Source organism: Penaeus monodon, chromosome 32 (assembly GCF_015228065.2).
Source record: "Penaeus monodon isolate SGIC_2016 chromosome 32, NSTDA_Pmon_1, whole genome shotgun sequence".
In the NCBI taxonomy this organism is placed as follows: domain Eukaryota; kingdom Metazoa; phylum Arthropoda; class Malacostraca; order Decapoda; family Penaeidae; genus Penaeus; species Penaeus monodon.
This window is the reverse complement of record NC_051417.1, coordinates 15,771,222-15,771,693: the sequence shown is the minus strand read 5'-3', so window position 1 is coordinate 15,771,693 and position 472 is coordinate 15,771,222. Positions and strand designations below refer to the sequence as shown.

The 472-nt window shown below is 32.4% G+C and overlaps 1 protein-coding gene across 1 annotated transcript in view; it reads right to left on the bottom strand.

Annotated features, from left to right (window-relative positions):
• Nucleotides 1–383, bottom strand: part of LOC119593275 — a 1,474-nt gene extending 1,091 nt beyond the window's left edge. Inside the window, exons 1-2 of the mRNA XM_037942205.1 lie at nucleotides 293–383; nucleotides 69–97 (exon numbers count right to left, since the gene is read on the bottom strand). Coding sequence (XP_037798133.1) covers nucleotides 69–97; nucleotides 293–332 — 69 coding nt within the window. The 5' untranslated portion in view covers nucleotides 333–383. The remainder of the gene's footprint in view (nucleotides 1–68; nucleotides 98–292) is intronic.
• Between the last annotated feature and the right edge of the window lie 89 nt (nucleotides 384–472).

The following is a 472-nucleotide window of genomic DNA, read 5'->3' as shown; positions in this document are numbered from 1 at the left end:
CATCGTGAACTAAGGAATGGTGTATGTAAATATATTTTTTATAAGGAATAAAGCTTTTAAAAACTTACCGTGGCGGAACTGTAGGTGTACATCAAACCTGTCATATAAATAAACCATAATCAACCATCTATATGAACTTAAACCATATATAATCCTTACATCTACTATAATATAAGATGCATATTGTGAAGCTTTACCAACAATCTCTGATAAATCAATAAAGAGTTAAAAATATGAATTAAGAAGGGGTTATAAGAACCAAATTCACGTGAAAAATACTTGCTCAACTTACCAAGCAGGCAGAGGACAGCCGAGTTCGTGAGGAGATGCATTGTGTAAAATGTGGAAACTGCCGAAAGAAGTGTGTTTATATGCGACGTCGTCTGTTGTGGAAAGTCTGAGAGCCGAAATTCAAAAATAAGAATATTTACTGGATTTTGACTTTTAGAAAAAAAATAATAGATTCTGTTTT